This window comes from Myripristis murdjan, chromosome 16 (assembly GCF_902150065.1).
Source record: "Myripristis murdjan chromosome 16, fMyrMur1.1, whole genome shotgun sequence".
Lineage (NCBI taxonomy): Eukaryota > Metazoa > Chordata > Actinopteri > Holocentriformes > Holocentridae > Myripristis > Myripristis murdjan.
In genome coordinates, this window is record NC_043995.1 from 8,802,501 (window position 1) to 8,824,437 (window position 21,937).

Below are 21,937 nucleotides of genomic sequence, written 5' to 3' on the forward strand. Positions count from 1 at the left end.
CAGAGCAGATGGGTCCTGACAGGCCGGACAGGAGAGACAGGCTGATGTTGGTAGAGGGGCTGGAGCTGATCTCAGGGCTGGCAGCGCCCCAACAGCAACAGTCTACCATGTTACTAGACATCCCCTTTGTTTCATCCCCTGGCACGGACTCACAGGCTCACCTACCAATAATTAATTAATACCAGTCTGATTCATACTTGTACTGAACAAGTAGAGTGATATGTTGATATGAAATCGATATCATGATATGACACTGGAAATCATCTGGGATTCTGGATAGCAAAATATTGTGATACAAGGTAAGTGCTGTCTTTTCCTGGTTTTCAAGGCTGCATTACAGTAAAGTGATTCCATTTTCTGAAGTTATTAAGCTGTTGCAGCTGTTCTGATAATTGTTTTTACATTACTTATGATTACTTATCCAAAAATGCATTATTAAAGCGCCAAGAAACATCCCTTCAGTATTATCACAATAGTCTATATTGAAGTATTCAGTCAAAGATATTGTGATATTTGATTTTGTCCATATTGCCCAGTCCTATGACCAATTTTAGATCATAAGTTTGAAACTACTGGTTTGAAAGTTGATATATAATAAATGTTTCTTCTATCTATTAAAAAGCTGGAAGTGAAGTCTTTTTATTGATTTTTAATGGCTCTCGATGTTAGTCCTGGGCAATTTATCTGATATCCATGGCCTATTTTAGCCTTTTTTTGGCCGGAGATTTGATCCCACACCCAGGGCCTGCTCTCTCTCCGGACAGATCCTTTGTCTTTGTCTCAGCCTCCGCCAAGACGAGGAACCTGAAAGGACCAACGGGTCTCACAAAGCATAGGCCAAGCAAGCAATGCTAAAAAGTAGAGCCTTGCACCGCACAAGATGCTGCATACTAAACAATCACAAATCACAAATCAGGACAACAGGAAAACACGTGAAGTAAAGGGAGGAAGGCCAAAAAGGAAGACAGGAAACAGCCAGCACTGTGTTAGAAAGTTTACACATCTCACTAACAACTCGCAGAATAATCTGATGCAGAAGATGCAGCTACAAGAGAGACCAGGGAGCATGAAACTCTCATTAAAGGCATAACTGAGGGTTGACTTGCCAGAAGGATGTAAACAAAACAGCAAGGGCAATAAACACTTTTTGCCCACTTAGGATTCAAAATAACCAGAGGAGATTTACGTATATGTGAATGTTTGGTCAGCTTGATGACTGTGCACCCACTGACCTGCCCACACACACACACACACACACACACACACACACACACAAAAACGTGAAAACACAAAAACCACACATATACACACAAACATGCTTCATACACAGTGACACGTAAATCAATTTCTCCTTTGGCCGACGGCACGCAGTGTGTGTTTAGAAGGTGCTGGGTCAGCTAATCACTAATTGAAACTATGTATTCAGTCTTAGGACTTTCCACACCTGCAGTCATGTATTACAGTGCAGCAGAAGGCTGTAGGATAAGTTAAACTGACACTGCACTAAACAGCAAATTCATTTTGTTCAGGATAACTGAAAGTGAACAACGTACAATCACACATAAATGGCCAGAACGGTCTGATTAACTCAGATACACTGTGACAAGCTTAGTTTTTTTTTTTTTTTTTGAAAACATAAAAAAGGAGACCATTTCCAATTCTGTTCTTTGATCTAAGTTCAAAACTTTTGGGCATTAGCTGTGCAGAGATTTGGCTGACAGTTCTCAAATCATTTCTCATTAGCCCCCAGTAAGATTCTGGCAACTGGGAATAATTTAACACTAGGCCGGTCTGTCGCACGAAAATAGTCCAGTAAAATGTTCATCCCTGGGTAACCTAATTGGAAATCATCAGGTCGAAACTGCATCCAAAGTGGGGCGTCCTGGGGGCACACACAATCTACTCACATTTGTTTACAGATCAGCTCTTGACCTTGACTGCTGCCTCTTCACAAAGCTCAAATGTATATATTTATGTACTCTTAGCATCACTTCTCGTATGAACTCTGTGCTCCTGTATCCCAGTTTCTCCTGGCACACATTCTGCCAGGCCTTTTGACTTATGTTAGACTTCCAGTGGAAAAGCTCCAAACACTTACAATGCATTTTCAGTCCAAGTGAGATTAAACTGAATAATCTAGGGCCAGCCAACCAGCCCCACATTCGTTTGGGATAATCCATGCATGTAGTTTAATATGGGCCACTTAGCAGCCCTGCTTATTCCCAAAAACAATTTACCCTAGAGCGGGTGAGTGTATTTTTAGTATGTATATCCTCGGGGCATTAGGGATGTGAACGTGTGAGGTCGTGGTTGCTAGCTGATGCCACAGAGGAGCGTGAGCCTAATGGGACTCAGTGTGGTAATGCTTTGATGGAACACAGCATTTCACTTTATGCGGACACGCTGCATCGTGTTGGACTTTTTAGCTCTCTCTCTTTCTCTTGCCCAGCAACACACACACATTCAGAAACATACTCTCTCGTCATTGGCGAAATGATGTTTTTAGCAACAGTTTTGCCGAGGTAGTGCAGTAATTCTGCCAGAAAAGATCTAATATAGTATAGGGAGACAATGAAATGAACTAGTGCTTTTTTTTTTTAAATTTGTTTGCTACTTATCTATGCCAGACTCACCCATTTAACAATAAATGCCCCAAACTTTATTAAATTTAGACGTGTATGTGTGTCTGTGCTTTATTGAAACCCTACATCGCGTCATGCTGAACCAGCAGGCATGACCAAAAAAATCCAGTCCAATAAAAACATTACATTTTTGCTCTGCCCTTCAAACTGCCTTGGTGTCCCTGAAAGATCAGCCCCATTGGTTCAGTTTATTGAAAGATGCCTCGCCACGTTTAAGTTCCATCCAAACCACCAGTTCCAACAGGAAATACATGACATTAAAGAGGCAAACTGCTCTCAAAGCACAGCCGGCTGAGATGACCTTGACATCATTTAGCTTTTCAACCAGCCCAGTCGCCAGGGGAAAAAAAACCAAAATCAAGAATACAGTGAAATGCCATGTTTTTCAGTTTTGTCACATAGTATAAAGTGAGCAAAAACCCGTGTTTGGAGGCATGTGGGGTGGCAGAGGGTATAAACAACAGGACTTTGCTTCTGAAGAGATGGGTTCGAATCCCATCTCAAGCAAGAGCTGTTTTTAGTTCTTGCTAATGTTCACTAGCTATTATGAGCAAACCAAGTATTCTTAACCTTAACCAAGTAGTTTTGGTGGATAGCAAAACTAACAAAGCAAACACACAAGTGGCCTGAGTACCTGACGAGCCAACATTAGCTGGCATTCGTGCACACAGGCTCCACCACATTGGGTTTAAGTGTAAAGGTTGATATGCAACATATTTTTGGTTCAGAGACAGTGACATTTCCACATTTTGGTTGGTTTGCAGAAATGTAAAATGGCAACATTTTATTCTGGCAACCGGGTTGTTTCAAAAGTTGTCATCAGTATCTGGCAACCTTGTCAAAGAGAAGCCATGCTGGTAGTGCCATCAACAACCAAACTGCCGAGAAACCTCACCACTGTCACTCACACAAAAGCTCTTTATTTTTGCTATTCACGCACTGTAGCTCACTCTGAACGAACAATGAATGAACTATGTGCACAAAAATAAAGTTTGTTCGGAGTGCTACAGCATCTTCTTTGACTACTTGTTAAACACAGTCGCGTATAACACTGTGCGTTTTAGACCAGAGTGCACCGGCTTTCCTTATAGAACAGCTGTGTTTCTGCTCTTTGCACACAGAGAGACACAGTTTGTGGAGCACTGAAGCTTCCCAAAGATGAAAAGCCCCAGTTCCCCGCTCCCACTTTCAACTGGAATTACATTTGACACAGGACTAATAAGATTACTTTCCGCCCTTATCGTAATCAATGGCATGTCTTAGACACAAAGACAGTAGAATTCAGCGTATCACACAGGCAGTAAACAAATTGCATTTCCATTTTCTGCTCTGGAGGGAAATTCCCTCTTGATTCCCCATGACCATGTGACACACAATCATAGCGGAGCAGCACATACCTGAAGTTTGACCTGGGCCATCCAGTTTGGGTTCACATTTTGGAAGAGAGCAATCTAAGGAGAGGGGGACAAAAAAGACATGAGAGTGAGTTAAAGGGAAGGGAAGGAGATGTGAGAGGATTGTCCCTGGGCCCAGTGAAGCATTACACCAGCCTGCACCATATCTTAGTGTTAGAAGTCAGAGCCTTGTGATTACAGAGTACAGATGAGAGAGGGAGCAGTGCTTTGATCTGAGTATCTGGATAGTCCCCGAGATTAAACGGCATTAGACATGCTGTAGCCCGGCGGACACATGCATGCAGATGCACGTGCGTGCATATACACACTCACACACACACACACGCATGCAATAACACATGTATATATCCATGTTTAAGTCTACACACATACTGGATATACACAAGAGCAAGCGGAAACGCACATTATCACGTCCACACAGAGAGCCAAACAGATGCCTGTGTGCTTTCCCTTTGCTTTCTTTCTTTCCTCACACTCTCTCGTGCACATTCCCCCTCTCTCTCAGACACACACTCACACACAACTTGCAGCGCACCAGCCGATAAGGGGAACGAATCGTATAAAAAGGTACCAAGTAGATATCTGATCTCTGATGCCTGAGGAATCATCTTGAGGGAGGAAGATGTTCAGAATATATTCAGGAAGACCTGGAAAGAGTGTGTCTGACGCTGTCTGCGTTAAGCTCCTATTATTACAGGTGAGAGACAATTGGGCTTCTGCCTCAATCGCATTGCCATGAATAACATCAGTGATGACAGTTTCTGCTTCACAACTTGCTCATGCATTATGGACGATCTGCCAATCCGCATATCCGTAACATCCCATTTTCAAATCTCATTTTCAACAAAATAAATAAATATACAAGGAAGAGTGACCTTATTCTTTTTTCTCTTGAAATAGGAAACTGAGCCTTTTGAAGAGGCAGTTATTCTTTTTTCGATTGAGATGTGCCCCATGCTAATGACATCAACCATCATTTTCTACCCTGGAAAAAAAATCAATAGAATCACAGCCTGACTTGGGAAAAAAAAGCACTTAATTCTTTATTTTGACTGACATGCATCTTGTGCCAGTGACAGCATGTCTGGTGGCAGACTGATAAACCAACTTTCTTTCTGGGTCACTCATCAGTGGAGCACTATAGTGGCATGAGATGACAGACACGGGAGGGAGGGGATGAGGGACAGGGGCAGCTTAGCTCTGCTCTGGCTTCTCCTACCGTAGCCTCCTTTCTCAAAAGAACAGCCTGGCATATGCTGCTGCCTAGCAAGGATTACAGTAAGCGCCTGTTTGCATCCTGTATGTTTTATTTTATACAGTACAGTGTGGAGAAAGGATTTGGTCAGATGAAGAATGCTTATCCCGACATACTATTTTGGCTGTTTGGCATCTATTTCTTATGCCTGCACCCTGCTGTGGTGCCTGTTTGCATGCTGCTGACTTATGTGCATGTAAAAAAGTTTCTATTTTAACACGGAAAAGTGACCAGAAAGATCACTTTTAGGTGTCAGGGGATCTTGCAGTGTTGTTGAATGCACATATATGTAGCCAGAAGAAGTGTTCTGATGAGGCCAGTCCCAGCATATGCTGCCCAGGAGGGATTAGGCAGCAACATGGTAATGAGGAGGGAGGGAGTCAGTGAAGGACAGAAGTAAGATGTAATATTCCAAGTCAAAAGACTTCAGAGACATGTGACTGGGCTTCACATGTGGCCACAATCTGGACCCCCCTAAAAAAAAGAAAGAAAAAGAAAAATCCACTTATCCTCTTGTCCACTCACTATTAGGCCCGCTCCAACATCTCTTGATCTGAATGTCATTGGGTACAGAACATGAGGCTTTCAAAGTCCCAATTTCAATTAGACTTGAACACTCAAAATCCACCCCCAACCCCCCTTTATGAAGGCAGCATAAAGAAGTGCGGTGTAAAATATCAAACACATTGAATTTTGATTGACATACACAAATTGGTCCAACAAACTTTAGATTCATATCATATAGCCCTTTTTCCTCTACAGGAACTGTCCCCAGAACACAGGAACCCTTTTGAGGAGCCAGGAACTTTTCCCTCATTTTGAGTTCCTGGGTCCCAAAACGGTCCTTGTAACCAATGTAATATTCTTCAAGTTCCCGGGGGCCGTGTTGGAATTTCAGCACTCAACATCCCTGTCTGATTAAACATATGATGCAAACAGCATGAAACTATCACCTCACCATTAAAAAAAAAAAATGAAGTGAGGGAGCAAACACAAATGATTGAAAGATCATTCTATCAAGAGATTGTTTGGCTTGCAATTGAGAGACAAACATACCATTCATCTCAACTTAATGTCATTATGGAGTTTTGTAGCTCCATTGACCAACTGAATCTCCTTCTTCAATAATAAGGTTTAACTTGAACTTCACGTAACATCATAGTTCATTACTTTAAATAAAAGTTTAGTCTTTTCAGCTCCTGATTTTCTATCACGCTCAATCTCTTTTGCAATGTCCACACATCTCTCAACACAACAGCATCACAGAAGTAAATGATAATGATGGACATAAAGACAAGGTCGGCGTCTTCCACTTTTACTATTCTGCTGTTGTCAGTCACTACAGAGTGACGAGACATCGCCTGTTTTACAGTACATTCCCTGTTCTTGGGGTACGGCGGAAACACAAACACAGGAGCTTAGGGTGTTAGAACCCTCTTCAAAGAGCGAGAACCAGGACCTTTTGGGGGTGGAAAGGTGATAGATGATATGTGAGTGCTACACAAAGAAAACAGCACTATTTCTGCTAAGACAGTGACAAGGTAAAACATTTCTTTTCTCGGAAGCCATGACGTTATTCTGGCAGGTTTCTGGCGCTGTTCTGTGGGAAAATTGAGACCAGCATCCACAGCTTCATCAACATCGCCAATAACAAGCGCCAACAATAACAGCCACAATAGCTCTGTTGACAACTATGGGGCGCATACATGAGTGTTTCTGAAAACCATCACAGTGTGATGGGATACGCTATAAGTTTTATCCTAAAGCTTTTTCATCCGAAGCCAGAGAGGCCAAGCAGCAGTTTAGCCTGCCATAAGCCTGAAGAGTGCTGGGCTGGCACTGTTCACGCGACAGGGATCAGAGCATGCTGCTGTCTTCAAAGCAAGGGGAATGTTGCACTGTGTGTGTGTGTGTGTGTGTGTGTGTGTGTGTGTGTGTGTGTCAGAGAGACCACAGTTCCTGTTGGACAGACTGAGCACAGCTGTTGACAGGAGACAAGCATAGGGCAGCACACAAGCACACACATGTACACACACACACACACACACACACACACACACACACACACACACACACACACACGCACTCACACAGAGGGTGCTTTGGCAGTGCTTTGACTTCACCAAAAACAGAGTCTGTGCCCTGCTTTTTTCCATTTTCATTTTCATATTGGCTGACATGAGACCCTGGCTTGTCTGCTAAAACAGTGAAACATGTCATCAGTGCAGACTGAAGTCAACAGCAAAATGAAGTGTGTAGATCTCGGTGATGGTAAGGAAGGAGACATATTCAGGCTTTCTCGATGTGCCTCCAAAGTGAGTGTGTGAGATATTGGATTCATAAAACAACTGTTGTCACAATGTAAACCTCATACATAAGATGAAAACACAGCATAAATGTGAAGCTGCCTCATGTGAAAACCAAAAATTTAGAAGATACAACCCCTCCTAATTAATCCACTGTGCAGAGAGAGCATGAGAGAGAAGTCACTAGCTAGACAGATCAACTGACCAACGGGTAATTTTAAAGAAAAATACACAGAAACAGAGAGGCACTGCACCTCTCTCAGTAAGTTCTTACGCTTATGCAATCTCAGAGGTGTGTGTGTGTGTGTGTGTGTGCATATCAGAGCCCTTGGGGCCTGTGGCTTCATGTGTCTCTGGCTGCTGTTTCAAAGAGCTAGTCTTTAAAAAAGGGGGCACAAGGCATTGTGGGAGGCCCGATCCAGATGCTTCCTTAGCCTAAGCAGAGGAGGGGAAAGGAAAGCAAATACAGGAGGAACAGAGAGAGAAGGGGCATCAAGGAGTGAGATATATGTCTTGAGGTAGGAAGAGTACGGAGAGGAAGCGTGAAGAAGACATCTTGACCTCGAGCAGCCTATATGTTGCTGCAACAGTTTCCACCAATGTTAAAAAAAAAAAAAAAAAAAAAAAAAAAGGCTATATAAAGATATGATGCCTGGATTTGGCCATAGCTGCTAATTGCATCTTTCTGTAAACCTGGGATCGAAACAGTTTGCTTAAATTAGTTCAAAGTAGTTTCCAAACCCATTTTAATATGATTTTTCTTCACCCTGACATGATATCATGCTCCAAATGTTGTGCCTGTTTGGGCTGATGTTGAACTTGGCTGTCTCCTGTGTGTCGCTGTTTGCCAAAGGCTTGCAGGGATGGCAGGGATGGCAGAGAAGGAAGATAGAGAGCAAAAATCGAGGAAAAGGCAGGGGAGAAGTGAATGATATCAAGTGAAAAGCTCAACTGAGCGTTTGTTCATGTTTTGGAAGGGAAAGGTTGAGGACATATATTTTGGTGTAATGACTGGTGTGCAGCTGGCTGACATGATGTATGGTGTCCACCAACGCCACCACTGTGTCTTTGAGTGCAGCACTGAGGGGGCTTATCAGCAGCCGATCATGCCGAAGACTCTCTGCGGAACTGCATTTTGTATAGTGGAAAATATTAAATTGTAAAGTGCGAATCAAGTGAAGTATTGATTTATCACACTGGCTCAATTTGATCAGGTACACCTGATGTGCAGGAGAGGAAAAACAGTTATTGGGTGAAGAAGAAACGGGAGACAAAACACAACACAGGCGATAAATTACAAAACAAGATCAGTGTTTGAATAAATGACAACCCTGACCAAAGGCGAGGTATGAGGTAATGATGGTAGGCTGTGTGGGAGAAGAGTGGAGGAGGCGATGAAAGGAATGAAAAAGGGAAGAATAAGTGGGAGTTTGCAGTTGACTGATTGAGATTTCTCTCTTATCAGATGAGGGATTTGCAGGAGACACATCGACCAGCCCACAGACTATTTTTATGACCCGCAATCCTGCTATCTTTCCCTCCTTCGCTCCCTCTGTCCCTCCATCCCCCTCTTCCTTACTTCCAGGGCCCCGGGCGACGTGGGTGGGAGGTGGTGATTTATACCTCTGTGCACATATGTGTGTGTGTGAGTGTGTGTGTGTGTGTGTGTGTGTGTGTTTGAGTGTGTGTGAGGTAATGAAGCTGTCCCCCAGGCAACACTTAGCATCCTACAGCCGCATTACCAGCCTATTGGAATTCCTGATTATTGACATCAGGCTACCAGCCAATATCCATGGTGTGTATGGCGGTGTAATCGACCGATCCCCACCATGCTAGCTGGAAAAAAGCACCTCTATGTGGTCATTTCCAGTGTGGCCATTTAAAAAAAAAAAATGTATAATGCATATACATTTCAATATAAATCCACAAATGCACATGTAGATGATATTTATTCCAAATTTAATGTGAATAGCAAAATTATAATTTGGATCTTGTGCCGAAAATACAGTATGTTGCCAACAGCACATAGGAAGACAGTGTACTTTTAGAGTCTACAATTCAGATGAATGTCCTCTACATGTAAATATACATATTTTGTCCCATTAAGTATTAATTTTAGATACTGTTTTAATACCTTATCAATAAACATTCTATACTGAATTTTTTGCTTTTTGAAACACTTTAGGTCAGGTTAGGAAACCATATCCTCACTAAACCCCTTTACATAGAACATCCAATAATGGCCATTGTGTTTGAAAATTTAGTGTTAAATTTTAGTGTATATGATTTCATTTCAATGGGCAGGTAAAAGTCTCTACTTTAAAATACACAATGCACTCTGGGCAATCATTCTGCTTATTTTCCATAGCAGTACTCAGCAGTGGCTCTCGGCTGGTCACACACTGGTATTTGATGAGGAGAGCTCAGGTGGGCCTTGCGATTTGGTTTAAATTGTCCAGAAAATGAAGGCTGAGCTAAAATATTTGTTCAACTTCATTAGAGATCAACCACACTGGCACATAATTGCACATTTTCTTCCAGGTAAACAACAGCAGGCTTTGTCCTTGTCCATTTATTTGTAAGACTATCCCTAGCATAGAGGCATACAGCCATAGAAAGCTTCATGTGACATTTTAAAACAATCAATAATTTGGTGTGAATTTTTTTTTTTTTTTTTTTTTTTTTTTTATGTCTGCTGAAAGTCGAATGTCCTGAATCTGAAAAGGTCAAGAGTCTCTGGTGAGATCGATCAGCTTGGTCTCTGTAAAACAGGTAATTGCCTTGCAGTGCTACCCTCGTGATTGTCTTCTCTATAAAACTTCACTCCAATAAACACTTTGGAGAGGAACAAGCTATAACAAGCATCTGAACATCTGGTCCTTATTGAGAGCATACAACAGGCCTTCTTTATATAAACTCAGGGCGAGGGGGAGAAAACAGCATCGTGCCCATATAGACTTATACTCTGGCTTGGAATTGCTCATATTTGTTTTCACTCGTAACTACTTACTGGCCGGCCAGCCACACGGCCATTTGCATTTCACAATTCTTAGGATCGACAGCGGTTTCGTCTGCAGAGGTAGTTCATGCAGAAAGGCATCAACACCCTGATCTGGCCTGTTTGTGGGCACTGCTTAACTGTTTGGAGAAAGCCAAAGAGGAAAAATGAGCTACTAGTCTAGACTTATGTCAGCTGAGGGCTGTAATGGGGCCGGGTGACAAGGACAAATTCAAATTTCATGAAATCTTTGACTGGACACCTTGATGTCAATATTGAGTCTCATTACATTGTGTCTCATTGTGTTATATTGATATATTGCTCAGTCCTAGGTTGTGATATCATTTGTCCCAATGAAAACGAATTCAGAGGAGTGTTTCCAAATGTAGCTGTGCCATTCTCATGAATCACACAATTCAAAGGCAAAAATGAGTGGAAACAATGATCAGGTTATGGGACTGGGTACAGGCTACACGTACACAGCTGATCCACAATAGACATAGCACAGCCTTGCTCAGCTATGGCAAATATTTTGAAAGGCCAGCTTATCATTTTTACACAGTGAAAACCTCGAAAACCCAGTTTTTGTGTGTTTTCATATATTAACTTGAAGTGAAGGCCTTTTATGGATAGAGGTTTGTGAGCCTAAAGGGCCAATGAACCCTTTTAACAACATGCTGAATAAATGCAAATATGCATGAAGAAATGTGCTTAAAAGCAAGTCATTTTCTTAAAACTCTAACACAACAACACAGATTCGTCATGTTCCCTCAGTCTGCATGAATCCAGCTCAAATCAAGACTGTCATCCCCATTCTCACCATCACACTGTCTAAATAAAGAAAAGAAGCACTTAAAAAGGGTGGACTGTCTTCCCTTCTTTTCCAAAAATTCTCTTTCTCCAAGTGAGGAAGCAAGATAGCCTACTGCACATGCAGGCCGAGGCGATTTAACAGTGCGGGCAGTGCCAATCTGAGCGTGCAGTCTTTAACTCTGACCAACTGCCAATTAGGCTACCCATGTATGTAACCTTAAGGTTTTAGCCTCAGAGAAAGTAGAGTAGGGTACATTTTGCAGGGTGCACTCCACCCAAGCCTCAGCTCTATAATTTGAAGGGTTAAGGGTTGTTTGTCCCTCTATGTATGTCATGTCCTCTTTTTCTCTATCTCTCGGTTTCTCCCTCTCTCACACTGTAATTTCTATTTCATATTACTATCCAAATATGCATTTCTCCATGTTTTAGTAGCCTGCCTGTCTCTGGCTCTCTTCTTCAGACCATATCTGTCTCTGCCTTCCTGTTCACCTCTTCTCTTTCAGCACTGTTTTCCCATACTTCATAAGCTTCAAGATACATACTGTAGGGGCCTATTTAAGTCCTCTCCTCCTCTATGCGATTATGTAAGATTTGTGTTTCTGCTTGGGTAAGCAAGATAATGTTAGGTCATTATGCTTGGGCAACTATGACCGTGGTAGGAGATAGTGCAGCATCTCTGCTCAGTGATTTGGCTCCCATTACAGCCTGTACTGGCATAGGCCACTGGGTTTACTCTGGGCATAGTGGGACACGGCTCACTGTGCTGTCAATACTGCCACTGCCAATGATGATGATGACATTCTGTTTCTACCCACAATGCAAATTGTACTGACAGACATGCTATTCAATACGGCGCGCACAAAGAGCTGTGTAACAAGCCTTTCTGATGTCTTTATTTCATTGATTAATGAGGGTTTCTGATGCATCTTTTCTTTGGGCATTTTTCATTTTTTATTTTTCATTCATTCGAAAATTTTGTCAGGCCAGCTAAAAACAAGTCAAATTTGAAATAGCACAGGGGTTTTCCAAGCAGACTATGCAACACAAGTCTTTAATAATCTTTCCATTCCTCTAGGACAGAGCCATAATGACTAAGCAAAGGCAATGACTTCTGCTCCTGCCAATCAATTGTTCTCTTGGTATAAAAACACAGCTATTTCAATTGCTGACTGCCAAATGACCCTGTATATGTACAGTAGCAAGAAATGCCTGTCTGCATTACTGGAACCCCGATAAAAATAGAAGGCTCTCTCACACAGTAAACACTGCATCTTTGTAGGAACCCAATGCCCCATAACACTGTAGGTGGTATGACTGATGACCAGTATCTTATGACCAAAGTTGTTATGAATGCGGGGGGGCATGGCTCTCGTGCACATGTCATCGTGACAGTTATTTAATCCTATGCCTGCATACATCCACTTGCTTTTATGTCAATTGAGTTTCACAGCGTAGTTCTGTCCAATAATCCTATTACACCAACCCTGTAACTACATTACATCTCAGTCGGGAAGCTATTTATGAGCTACTGTTGTATAAAAATACGCAGTTCTGCAAATGTTATTTTTAGTTTGCTGAGAGCACTCACTCCATAGAGCTTTGTTAGAATGTGACGAGGATTAACCTAAACATCTAATGCATTTCTCTCAGACATGGAGATTAAAAGCCTCAAATGTATCATTTGTTTCATTTGCTTTTGGGAAAAGAGTCAGCAGTGAACTGATGATTCAGGTAATGGCAAGCTAGTGGCTGTGACTATGAATGGAAAAGGATGGTAGCTCTGCATTTTACAGAGTCGCCTGGGAAATGTGTGGACCAGCCATCAGTGAGAAAAGACGCTGACTCTGCAGACCCACCCTGGTCAAGATCAGAGTTTAGATTCTTCACTAACATAAAATCTCCACTTGATGATGTGAAAGTTCAGCTGTGCTTAACCCATGTTGCTCCCTGTCTAGAGTGTCATGTTGTCTGCCATGTTAGCACAGAATACAAGCTCTCCTGACATTAGAGGGTGACAGCGAATAAGACTCTCCCATGCACAAGGCTCTAACATGAGACAAACCTGGACTGGCAAACTGTATGTATGATGAAACAAGTCAGCTGGTGAAATTTCCTCAATCCTAGATATTCCACCATCAGCTGTAAGTGGTATTATTGCAAAGTGGCAGCATTTAGGAACCACAGCAACTCAGCCAGCAAGTGGCAGACCGTGTGAAGTTACAGAGTGGGGTTGCCGAGGGCTTAGGCACATAGTGCGTAAAAGTGGCCGACGCTCTGCTGACTCAGTAACTGCAGAGCTTCAAACCTCCTCTGGCATTAACATCAGCACAAAAACTGTGGGCCAGGAGCTTCATGGCATGGGTTTCCATGGCCGAGTCGCCGCATGTAAACCTTACATCACCAAGCACAACGCCAAGCATCGGATGGAGCGGTGTAAAGCATGCCAGCACTGGACTCTGGAGAAGTGGAAACGTGTTCTGTGGAGTGATCAATCACGCCTCTCTATCTGGCGGTTTGATGGACAAGTCTGGGTTTGGTGAATGCCAGGAGAACGTTCCCTGCCCGACTGCATTGTGCAGACTGTAAAGTTTGGTGGAGGAGGGATAACGCTATGGGCTGGTTTTTCTGGGATCAGCCTCGGCCCGTTAGTTCCAGTGAAGGGAAATCTTAATGCTTCAGCTTATCAAGATATTTTGGACAATTTCATGCTCCCAACTCTGTGGGAACAGTTTGGGGAAGGCCCTGTTCTGTTCCAGCATGACTGAGCCCCAGTGCACAAAGCAGCTCCATAAAGGCATGACTGGGTGAGTTTGGTGTGGAGGAACTTGACTGGCCCACACAGAGCCCTGACCTCAACTCCATCCAACACCTTTGTGATGAACTAGAATGGAGACTGCGAGCCAGGCCCTCTGGTCCAACATCAGTGTCTGACCTCACAAATGCTCTTCTGGATGAACAGGCAAAAATTCCCACAGATACACTCCAAAATCTTGTAGAAAGCCTTCTCAGAAGAGTAGAAGCTGTTCTAGCTGCAAAGGGAGGACCAACTCCATATTAATTAGTTGGCAATGTATAATAATGCTGAATAGCATATTCTTAAAGTTATTTGTTTAAGAAAGCAGCCCTCTGAGTATCTTTTGTCATACTGGTGCAAAATCCATGCACAATACAATCCACATACAAAAGGTCTATTTTCATTCCAGCTCAAAAAATCACTATCTTGGCTGCCACATCAATAATCGATAAATTTCCCCCCTCCAAAATCGGTGTTGGCATCGTTGTCAATGATACCATATGGATCGGACACGGTCTAGCAAGAAAAAATATAAACTGAGACCCCAAATTGTTCTGAAGCACTGCAGGTTTTTACGATGTGTTATAATATTCATCCCTCCAACATAAGGCAGGCTGAGTAAAACTAAAAACACCTCAGTTATTGCACTAAAAACATTACGTTTTTTATGAAACATTCTACAATAATCTGTGACAAAAATCAACAGAGTAAACATTGTTTCTTCATTTTGCACTTACATCGAATGGTAAGTGCAAGTGAATATATGTGCATGTGAGAATGTGCTGACAAGTGGGATGCCACCCACTCTCATTCACCTCTAAACCAACCCTGAAAACAGAAGGACTGGAGTCTCAGTAAATATAAATTCTACAAAAATTCATACTAATTCAAATTCCCTACCACACTCATCCTACGCTACATAATTCTTGATTGTGTGTCAGTTGTTTCATGATTTGCCTAACATCTAGTTATCAGCACCTTGCCTTGATTACAAATTATCCAATATCTCCACTTCACAGGGGACATGGTGATAAGCTTTGTGTGGGCTCTCAGCAATCAGCAGTCTGCCTATTGGACAGTGACGCCTCACTTTGAGAAGGGCTTGATTAAAGTCCAAATCTGTAATCCATACAGGAAACAAAAGGGGAGTTTCACCGATAAATATTCAAAACAGAACTGTGCATATTTTTGGCCTAAACGCCAGCTGACAGTGCAACCTCTGAAAGGACTGAGACCACAGTTGGAGTTTTTGCTGTATTCAGAAGCTGTAATGTCTCAAATAAAAACAGTGGGATGAAAAAAAATGTTGTATCGTGAGTTAATATGAGATGCGAAGGTTCTGGAAGTTTAGCTCCAATCTACGTTTCAACATTTTCAAGAAAGCATTTGACTGTGTCTAAACATTAACCAGTGCAACAATTTTGGGAGCAGGCTTTAAGTCGTGGCATGAGCAACCTGGGAGAGTGAGTCAGCGGCCGAGCTGTGATCCACAGCAACAGTGTGGGACTCAGAGAGGGAGCTCCATCTGCTCACTGAAAATAATCAAGGAAAGAGGAAAATGAGGTGTTCTCAAGGACTGGTGATGATATTGTTTGTTCGAGTACAGCAAATTAGAGACTGGCACAAGATCCCAACAAGGAATTTAAAACAAATACTGCTTTGATGGATATTTTAATTGAACCATCCAATCAGTCAACCAGCTGGCCAAATAGGTACAAACTAAGTCAGTCACCCAGCCAAACAGTAAGTACAGTACGCTGGACAATCAAATCAGTCAGTTAGTTTCTCACTTTAGGGTGGGACACACCAAGCCGACTTCAAAGAACTAACACTAACCAAGGCTGATTCTCAGATCGTTTTGCGTTGCTTCCCGTGAACACACTGCACAGACTACAGCTGATAGCCGACATACACACTCATTCTTCAGTTAGAGGGTATTATTCTCCGTGGCATGAGGGGGGCAGTAGTCTTTCAATGAAGCAGTGCTAGCTCATCATCTTCGCGCAACTCTGAATCTGTTCAAACAGTTTCAGCGTATGAACTGCCAACAAGTCTGATGAGATGTAGTAAATGGCACCTGCACTGTCAGACTGAACTAACTTTGCATGTGGAGGAAAAGACATGGCTGTGATAATGATATATAATGTGGGACAAGAGGAAAATGTCTATCGATTGGAATTTTCCTCTATTGTTTCTGTAGCTATTAATGAAAAAGCCAGTTTTACATAATTGAGTCTAAGCTCCTAGCTGTCTTGAATGCACCGTTACTGCACATGGGCTTGAAGAGCAAACAAACATGGAGAAACATGACACAGAACAAAACTCCCCATGACACTCAGATACAAAACAAGACATGTTCCTGGAACTTGTAAACCCTCATCTTCTCAAAAGGGGGGATATTTCTGTTGTTTGGACATTGTTTGAATAAGAAATCTGACAATGACCGGGAAACGGTACTTTGCAGGAGTCTGACATTGTGATGAAGATGCAAATTAGAGGCAATTTTCAGCCAAAGATGGCCCAACGGAGCTGGATGGCCAACAACTCCTCAGCCACTCAGCCAGTCACCAAGCAACTCACATGGCCAATCAGTCAGAATTAGTGAGCCAGTCATCCAGCAAACAACTCAGTCTGTCAGCCATTCAGCCAGCCATCCAACTTTTACTTTATTCTTTAAACAGGTGATTCAGTCAATACGTTGAAGTTGGCCTGCAGACAGCTAACCAGCTGCTCAGTAAGTCAGCATGACAGTCAGTCAATCACTCATCCAGCCAACCATCCAGTCAGTCACTTTTGCTCTTGTTTACCAAGGAAGCTTCCATACTCTGGGCTTCACTGACTAACTAGGGCACCAAAGTGCACCCACAGCCCCAGAAACACATACACACACACATACAAACACACACACACACACACACACACACACACACATACATACAAAAGTCTTTGCGATCAACAAGGATGGGCAGCTGTGTGCCAAGAATTCAACATGCAACAAGCCAGCAGCAATTAGGCAGCCTGCTGGAGAGGCTATGGGGAGCGGGATGTCCTTTTCTAGCTCTCCTGCACAGGGAGCAGCTGGATGAATGAAGGACATGTGGTAAGTATGAATGAATGAATGAATGAATGAATGAATGAATAAATGAATGTTTGGATCAACTGTGGGTCAGTATTCTGAGCTGTAGGTTGATTGCCACTGAACACCAGAGATGACTCAAAGGAATAAAGCATGGATAGAAATATAAAAGGAAGGGATGTGGAATGAAGGCGTGACTAAAATGGCAACGATAGAGAAAATGAGTGAATGAAGTGGGTGGCTGCTTTCACTGCCCCTGCACAGAGGAGGAGGGAGAGAGGGATAAAAAAAAATCAATGAAAGGAAAGAATAAGTTTTGATGGGTGAAACAGATGGATAAAGGAAGGTGGACGGCTAAATGAAATGTTTGAAATGGTAAATTTGGACAGATGAACAGAATGAATGGGTCAATAATTATATTTGTACTGATGAATGAAATGACATAATGGAAACATTCAATAAATCTGGCTGAGCGAATGAAATGAAAGACTGATGATCTATCCATATTAACGGCACAGTAAGTGCTATGAATGAATGAACGTGACTTAGTGCGCATTCTGCTCCTCCTTCCAAAATGTCCCACTTTTATGTCCCAACAGTGTGGCATACAGTACAAGCCTAAAGCATTAATAAAACAGGATGACTGGGAACTTTTTAAAACCATCCTTAACTTCTAGTCTCAGTAGGCAGTACGGGCCATTAGACATTACCCATCGGGTATTGAGCATTATTCTTCATTTTAACAACCCAGCAACTTTTTTCCATGCTTTCTCCTCATAATAGTCTCTTATAAAAGTTTCCCGGGGCCATAACCTATTTCTGTCTCCGTCATGAATACTGTATGAACTGCGTTTGCCGCTACATAAACATCCAAGCCGTCCAACTTCACTGTGAGCCAACTTTCCGGTCTGATATAACACAGCTATAGGAAAATAAGCTGGCAGGTGTCCAACCAACCGACGGAGAGACTGTAGCATTTGAATACAATCCATTTTGACAACATTCCTTACTGTCTGAGTGGCACAAGCAGTTCCTAGGAGAAAGTATGCGGTTTAAAGGCTGCTGAAGCATGAACCTGGTGTCCCTGCGTGTGTGTGTGTGTGTGTGTGTGTAGGTGCAGGTGCATGCATCTGCATGAGCGTGCACATGCAAGTACTGCTTTTTTTCATGCATGTACTTGTGTGGCTGTGTGCAGGCTGCTGTGTGTGCATGTGTTGCTGCTTGTGTGTGTGATCTGCGGTGATGGTGGACAACAGACCAGAAGGCACCAGGTGTCAAAGAGAGAAACAGCTGAGAGATGTAGGGACAGCTGCTTCTCCTGGTGTGGATCAGGGGTGGTCCCACTCTAATGGTGGTATGATTTTTCCTCACTTAAAGTGTCTATCACATTGCACAGTGTCTTCCGTTCACCTGTGTAAGATCAAGCTAAAAAAATGTTTACTGAAGTCAAATTGTCCCTGAGACTTTCTTCATAGGAAATGTGACTACTTCAAACATCCCTTCCCAAAAGTATCGGAGTCCTCTTGGTTAATCCTTCTTAAACAATTCAAAAATGGGTGGGGGGGTTTATTCACTTGGGTCAGTTTCCGTGAGAGTATTTGCAAGGCCAAAAATCATTTCCTCATCCTGTGTCTGACCTGAAAATGAAAAGAGCCCTGGCCTTCAGAGTTGCTATCCACAATGATCACACACTTAAAGAAGCCTTTTCAGTAAGCGTGTTGAATAAGACTACATCAAAGTTGCTTTTGAGAAGAAAAAACATCTGTTTACCTTCTTTACAAAGGAACTATGTTTATCTTAAAAGCAAACCTACATATTCCTGTAGGAACAATATGACATCAGTAAGATTTAGAGTGGCAAAAACATATCGCATATCACTGTGGGAACATTAGGAATTATTAGGAATATTATCATCTCCCACTACAACTATACTATACCTCTGAGACTGATGCTCATAACAATGTGAATGACTATCAACACCGCCAAAACAATGTGCGTCTTTTAAAAAGTCCCTCCGTGCTGTTTTCCAAGGAGGTGGTTACTCCTATGAAAATGGAAATCAGTACGTATCTATAGGACCTATTCACTGTGTTTATGTTTGGGATGCAGAGTGGAAACGTAGGCAGGCCTGTTCTTATTTGTTATGATGATGCCATCATAATATCAGACAGGCCCAGTGCGTAGAGTGCAACCTATTGCCCATATGTGCGTCCACGGCCTAGCCTCTGTGCATCCCATCTGAGAGACCTGGATGAAAGAATGATGCGTGATCTCAGGTTTGTTTGCATTTTTTTTCTTCAGTCGTCACGATTGCGCGGAACTACTGTGCAAAATTGTTCATCCCAGATCTAATGGGCTCGTGATGGATGTTGCCTCTAACGTCGAAATACCCCTGCAGCGTGAAGAGGTTGTGGTCGAGCACAGACCATTCACACCTTGTACTGCATCCTGTGCAAAACTGGGTCATTGCCCAACTATCAAAACCACATTTTTCAGGACTTGTTATTTGGCTATTCTCATCAAAGGCTGCAGAAAGACAAGTCAGTGGACTAAAATGATATAAATACAACAAGCCGCGCGCATCTCTCCTGCGCGTCCGACGCGCAATAGTCATCCCACCCACGAAACCCGACAGTGGTTTTTATCATTTTGGCAACAATGTGGCACATCACAAGCGACCACACCGACAGCTCCACTGTGGCTCTGCCGGAGCCAGGCTCGCCCCTTTTCCTACTTACCGGATTTGAAAAACGCCGCTATGTCTGCCGCGTCCTTTGCAGCCTCATCCAGTCCCTCTCCTGCGCTCATGGCTGCGGTCACTTGCACGGAAAACAGAAATAGAAATCCTCCAAGGGTTTTAGTAGTGTGATTATTCTTTCTCGGCAAAAGGCAACCTTTACGGCTTACACTGTAACAGATCCGGTCATACAATCTGTGCTCCCTTCAATAAGCGAGAGACCTCCTCCTCCATTTTGGCCGAGAAGGGAAAATCCTGGCGACCGATCGGCGGCGCTCCCGAGTTGGGACGTGAGGGAGAGGAGGGGGAGTGATAGTGAGAGAGGGCGGAGGTAAAAGAGTTGGGGAGGAGGGAAGAAGGAGGAGGGCTATTCCTTTTCCAGGGTGGGTGGGGGAGGGATATCCTGGGATTCCGTTTTGGGGAGGGGGGCGTGGGGTTTGGTGCATTGTGCGCCACCCAAATTTAGTGTGCGCCACAGCAGCCCCCAACGTCACTCACTGCGGTGCTGATGCGGGCAGTGTGGGAGTCATTACATACACTATTTGCAGTTCGTGTCCAGATGCAGTTATTGGGAGATGTGTCCAAACAATAAAAACCCCTGTGATATCCCTGCAGTTTTCTTATATGGACATAAAGAAGTGTGTTCATGGTACCAACCAGCAGGTTTTAAGTGACATTATCCCACTTAATTGTATTTTTTTGGCTCGTGGTATCAGTAGGCTAATAAAGATTTACACGTGTGTGGTTGTCTTTGTATTGCATCCCAACAATATTGGTGTGCGATTAAAGCAGTTTTTTCTACGAATATTAGGCCTACTGTTGTGTGTTTTGACTGTTCATGCCATATTGTGAAACACAATTCATTTCTTCCCTCAACCCCTGGTGGTGATGATGATGACGATGATGATGATGATGATGCTACAGAATGAGGTCATTTGCCCCACAATCCTAACCCAATTCTCCCTGCTACATCTGCAGTTCAGCCCTTTTAGATGGGATAGTGCTCTGCTGCCCTCTAGGGGTTCTCCTTTAGAAATTGCTTCGCAAACGTCAGCCATATTATTGTATCACATGATAACACACCCCCACAGCTGTAATACAGTTTCAGTAAGCATAATTTCACATAGTGCAATTTAATGCAATCTGTAGCCAAAGCACACTTTTATGTTTATTAGTGTTACAGTTAAAAAAAAAAAAAAAAAAAAAAAGGTTACATAATTTAGCATGTGGCTTTTTTCATATGGGACCACCCTGCTTTTTCTTTCACAAATGCCTCGTTACCTTGGAAACCACTAACAACATAGACCGTGCGTGATTAATGCAGGCAAAGTTTGGCGCAGCAACCAGGAAAGGAAATCTAACGCCGCTCTTACATTGCAATTATCTAATGGAAGAGAAACATTCCTTGAGATAAAAAAAGAAAAGAAAAGAAAAGAAAAGAGAAGAAGAAGAAGAACTTCAAATTTTACAGACTGGAGATCGAAGAGGGGGTTTGTGTGTAGGAATGTTTGAGCCATGTCCCTCAGCTCTCGCTCCGCCAAAGCCGTCTACCGGAACAGATCCACGCAGCCCTCTGCCCCGGCGGAGTCCCTCAAGGAGATGCAGGTTTGATTAGAAACACTTAATTTGTAATATCCGAATAATCATAAAAATGGGACACTTCATTCACTCCTGTAAGGGGATTATTATGTCACTTGCCCTTCTCTGCAAGGAGCACAGGTCATATCATAATATTGCCATAATATTCCTATGGGATTGTGCAATTGCAGTTTGTTTTCTATGCTTTGTGATTTATTTATTAGTATTTTTATTAAATCTAATGGTATCTCTAAAATATTCCCAACAGAATGTCTGTGATTCTCAATAGAAAGTTTACAGTAATCTTATCTGACTCTGGCAAT

At 42.7% G+C, this 21,937-nt stretch overlaps 1 protein-coding gene across 1 annotated transcript in view; it reads right to left on the reverse strand.

The window, feature by feature from the left end:
• triob (trio Rho guanine nucleotide exchange factor b) overlaps positions 1–20,256 on the reverse strand; it is a 145,850-nt gene extending 125,594 nt beyond the window's left edge. The window contains exons 1-2 of the mRNA XM_030071844.1: positions 20,038–20,256; positions 4,040–4,093 (exon numbers count right to left, since the gene is read on the reverse strand). Coding sequence (XP_029927704.1) covers positions 4,040–4,093; positions 20,038–20,107 — 124 coding nt within the window. The 5' untranslated portion in view covers positions 20,108–20,256. The remainder of the gene's footprint in view (positions 1–4,039; positions 4,094–20,037) is intronic.
• Positions 20,257–21,937: the final 1,681 nt, after the last annotated feature.